The sequence below is a fragment of the Watersipora subatra genome, chromosome 8 (genome assembly GCF_963576615.1).
Source record: "Watersipora subatra chromosome 8, tzWatSuba1.1, whole genome shotgun sequence".
In the NCBI taxonomy this organism is placed as follows: Eukaryota; Metazoa; Bryozoa; class Gymnolaemata; order Cheilostomatida; family Watersiporidae; genus Watersipora; species Watersipora subatra.
The window spans coordinates 2,902,427-2,906,901 of NC_088715.1; the positions used below are offsets into that span (position 1 = coordinate 2,902,427).

At 29.7% G+C, this 4,475-nt stretch overlaps 1 protein-coding gene across 1 annotated transcript in view; it reads right to left on the reverse strand.

Annotated features, from left to right (window-relative positions):
• The window catches only part of LOC137401951 (vascular endothelial growth factor receptor 1-like), a 34,327-nt gene extending 31,319 nt beyond the window's left edge, over nucleotides 1–3,008 (reverse strand). Inside the window, exons 1-2 of the mRNA XM_068088422.1 lie at nucleotides 2,861–3,008; nucleotides 1,415–1,563 (exon numbers count right to left, since the gene is read on the reverse strand). Of these exons, the coding sequence (XP_067944523.1) occupies nucleotides 1,415–1,563; nucleotides 2,861–3,008 (297 nt within the window). The remainder of the gene's footprint in view (nucleotides 1–1,414; nucleotides 1,564–2,860) is intronic.
• Between the last annotated feature and the right edge of the window lie 1,467 nt (nucleotides 3,009–4,475).

Here is a 4,475-nt window from a genome sequence, read left to right on the forward strand (position 1 = left end):
AAAGTTTGAAAACCTTCACAGTTGTTTTTATTTTCTCATAATTTATTTCAACTACACAAAACACTTTTCTCATGATATGTAGTTTGAAAGTTAGAATGACAAATGTTGTTATATGTTAAATACAAATAAATTTTCTAACCAAAGTAGTACAGCTAGTATAATCTATATTAGCGTTTACATTGAGTTATAACAACAAAAATTATAATTACAAAAAATTTAAATACAAATTTATTTTAAATAAAATTAAATATATTTTAATTTAAATTAACAAAGAGTTCAAAATCCAATGTTTTATACTACCAATATAATTCAAACCATAATATATTCAAACCATAACATATAATACTTTCTATTATTATTATTATATACTAAGTTTTTTATCATAGGAAATATATCGAACCCGTACATTAATATTCATGAATATGAATATCGTATGTAGGGGAACATCAAGTATTCTTTGGCCTAGAGCAGTCTCATGACAATCTTTTATTGACTACTAATTATTTGCATTTCAAATAACCCTAACCAATCGGTCCACTGTACAGGGCAATTTAAAAAAAAATGACATTTGAAATTTCTAAAAACGTGACAATTGGGTAGGTAAAAGAACAAATAAAAATTCAAAATAAGATACAAAAATAATAAACAGATAATAAAATAAACTAAATAATACAATATTTAGTATAAGTTGGGAAAGTTACATTGTGTATTCCTATCACTCATTCTACCTTCAGCCCTACACACTGCCAAGTCAGCACTTCAGTTTACATGCCTCTAAGGTCAAGGTCAATGAGCAATAAAACCCTTTGTCTACTAATTATTACTTTATAATTTAGTTAACTGCTTTTAACTTTTCACAAGGATTTATGTTTGCTTTAATACTCTATGTAATTACTCTGTAATTGGTGACTGTGGAACAAAATAAACCAAATACAGTTCAATCTTATACAGCTAATTGGATCAATATACAACAGTTTTAACATACAAAGAGAATATTCTAGTAAATCATCTTTGTAAGTTAAAGTTTTTTAATAAATTCAATATTTAACTTCACAAATAAACTTTATATCATCTTTTCATTATGTTATTTTATTGAATTCAATCAATTTGGTGCTGGGTAAATTATAATAAAAGTGTGCTTCAAATTGGACCAACTCGTGACTGGGTGTTATTCATTTTACATCCATATATATTAGCTACTGTATTTGCAATAATTTCGTTTTAAATAGAAATGTTTTTTTCAATTTTGCCCCAAAATAATAATAATAATTAAACAAAAAAAGAAACATGCAAAGATACTTGTTTCATACAATTTCCACAGATTATTTTTTTAAAAAGATTTCTGAATTGTGTATTCAGTAAGCAATGACACCATCAATTGTAGCCTCTCATAATCTTTATAATATTGACAGACCTGACAAGTGGGGCAAGTGAGAGCTGGGTACTCCAATCGTATTGACTTCACATACTCATAGCGTATGGTACAGGTGAGAAAAAGACTCTCTCCTGAAATGTAGTGTTGCTTGCTTCCTGCAATCTCCAAGCTCGGGGGAGGCAGATTATCTGCATTGAAAGATTATAAGAACGTTATTAAGCATTTATGCGGGTTCTCTAGCTAAAGTTGCTGAAATAAATAAAATAGCTTTATTAAAAGAATAAACTATGTCAAGGTAATTTAGATTTAAAAATTTCAGAAATTGATGCAACAATGTAGAGCGGTTATCAAGCATATGTTGGTAAAGCTTTGTTGATGATTGGTTAACTAAATGTTTACAAAACCAATCAGAATTTAGAATCCATTACAAGAACAAATCAACATTCGGACCTAAGAATAACAGGGTAAAATGAAACATCAAATTGTCTTTTAAAGCCAATTAAAACATAGAATTTTTCCAAAGGACCAATTAAAGCTTAGAAGAAATTCCTGAAGTATGAAAATTACATTGAAATCCATTTTAGAATTACTAAATCAAGATGCATGCTAGTGGGCTCATTATTATAAATATGTTGTTTTCAAATTTATAATGTATAAATTACACATGAAATGTTGTTACAATAGCTAGAAACTGATGATAATATAAAAGTTTGATATAATGCAGTTAAATCCAAAATAACTGAATTTTAGATAAAAATGCAGTAAAACGCAGCTTTGATTATCAGCCAACTGCTACAGGGTGTCACCACTATAATAGATTTGTCATAGGCATGATTTCTCTCATTTAATAAGGCATTCGTTAAAATTTATTTGTTTATAAAAATCATCTTTTCACTCATTTCAGTAACCAAACTGACCTGATTGGAACCTAGGTTACTAACTGTAATACTTAGAACGCAGTCTACTAAATGTATTACCCATTCCAACTGCAACTCTGTCATCAGAACAAACATAGATGAGACATGACCTTGCCTACTGCAAGCAAATTAATGCGTAATTAAAAGACAGGTTAGTTAACACCTAAACTCCTACTGTCATAAGTCTACTGAAGTATGGCAATTGGAGTTCAGACTCCATTACTTCCCCTTAGAGCTCAGATTCCATTACTTACACTTGGAGCTCAGACTCAATTACTTCCCCTTAGAGCTCAGATTCCATTACTTACACTTGGAGTTCAGACTCAATTACTTACTCTTAGAGTTCAGACTCCATGACTTATACTTAGAATTCAGACTCCATTACTTATACTTAGAGTTCAAACTCCATTACATATACTTGAAGTTCAGACTCTATTACTTGCACTTGGAGTTCAGACTCCTTTACTTACCCTTAGAGTTTAGACTCCAATGTTTACACTTTGAGTTCAGACTCCATTACTTACACTTGGACCCCATTTTACTCACACTTGCAGTCTCCAATACTTACATATGTTTATTCTTACTAAAATAAGTCCAGTCAACTCCTCTAGTCGGCCATCTTGTTCAAATGTGCAACTGAATACCTCTTCTTTGTCAAATGGCTCCACTATCTTTACTCCGAGTGTCTTGTTAACTATCGCATACTGCAAAGTCATTCATACCTAGATTCATGTGTGTATGGGACATGTTGGAGAGGTCATCGGTTAGTTCGGATTAACAAATCAACTAGCCGACAAACTACTTTTAATATAAAAAATTTTAAATGTTAGTTTTCACTCAATTGTTAGTCTCATGATATATCGGGGAAAAGTTTCCTTTTTGATATTTTTCATTGAGGTGACTGTTATATATAACCATTATAACATTAAATTGGTTATAAAAGTTTTAACCTAATTATAACATTCATATTATTATATGTAATATAATAATTAATGTTATATGTAATATAATGATGTGATAAGAATAAGTAATTGTAGTAATAATATGCAATATAACTATTATCATTTAATTATTATACCATTAAATTCATGATTATTATATACACAATATAACTTAATAACATTTAAATGTTTATACAAAACTATGTATAAATATGGTAAATAAATAAATGCATAATAAATAAAATGAATATCCAAATTCACTCATCACTTTAATGACCACTAGAATTGCTTAACAAAACAAAATTCCAAGAGCCAACATCGGTAAGCAAGTTTATTCCTGGCCTCTCCATATGATGGGCTAACAATTTTGCTATTTATTTCCTAGAACAATAGCTTGGCCAGCGATGGCTTTTTCTACCACTATTTTCAAAGCCATTCTTTCAAAGCATCAGAATTCCAAAATGTCAAAACATGAAATGATCTTTGGTAGACATCAAGTGTTTTTATGCAAACATAATTAGTCCTGTATCTGGGTAGTCTTGCAGTTTAATCGACAGTTTGGTAGATTATAGTGCTAATTAAAAATAATAGAAATAATAAAGATAACAAAATAGTAGCAAAAACAATAAATTTATGTTAAAGTTTTGGCTAGTTTTTCTAAAAGGTAACTGAAGCGGCTAGTTGATTCTAAGCTACCACAAGAGAGCATAGCAATTCAAAGGTAGTGCAACTCTCAAATCATGGTTGCACCAAGTCAGAAAGACGGAACATCAGAAGTCATTCGGCATGAATTTAAAAGGTAGACAACTCCAAGACCACCCTACAATAAAGTTTGAGAAATGTTTGTTTCAAAAACCTTTTTGTCAAAAAGTACACCATAAGTTCTAAAATACGATTGAATTAATTCAATGAGGTTAAAATTCTAAAATTTACCTGCACAGATATTTTTTACTAGTCGATTGGTTTGACAAAAGGGTTTTTTATGAAAGCCATGTACAATGTAGATGTTGTCCGAAAAGCCATCTAACCATAACCACTTTTTTAAAGTGCTTATGTACTAGAAAAGAGAGAAAAAAAGATGACAACTCTACTAAATTATATGTTATGGACACACTACACTTTGGATAGGTCCAAGCTGTATGACAAACAGTATAAAGTAAGTCGCAATTAGTCGTAATATCAACATTTATTATATTTATTATATCGATAGCTCTGTTGAAATTAAATACTGATTAACTACGC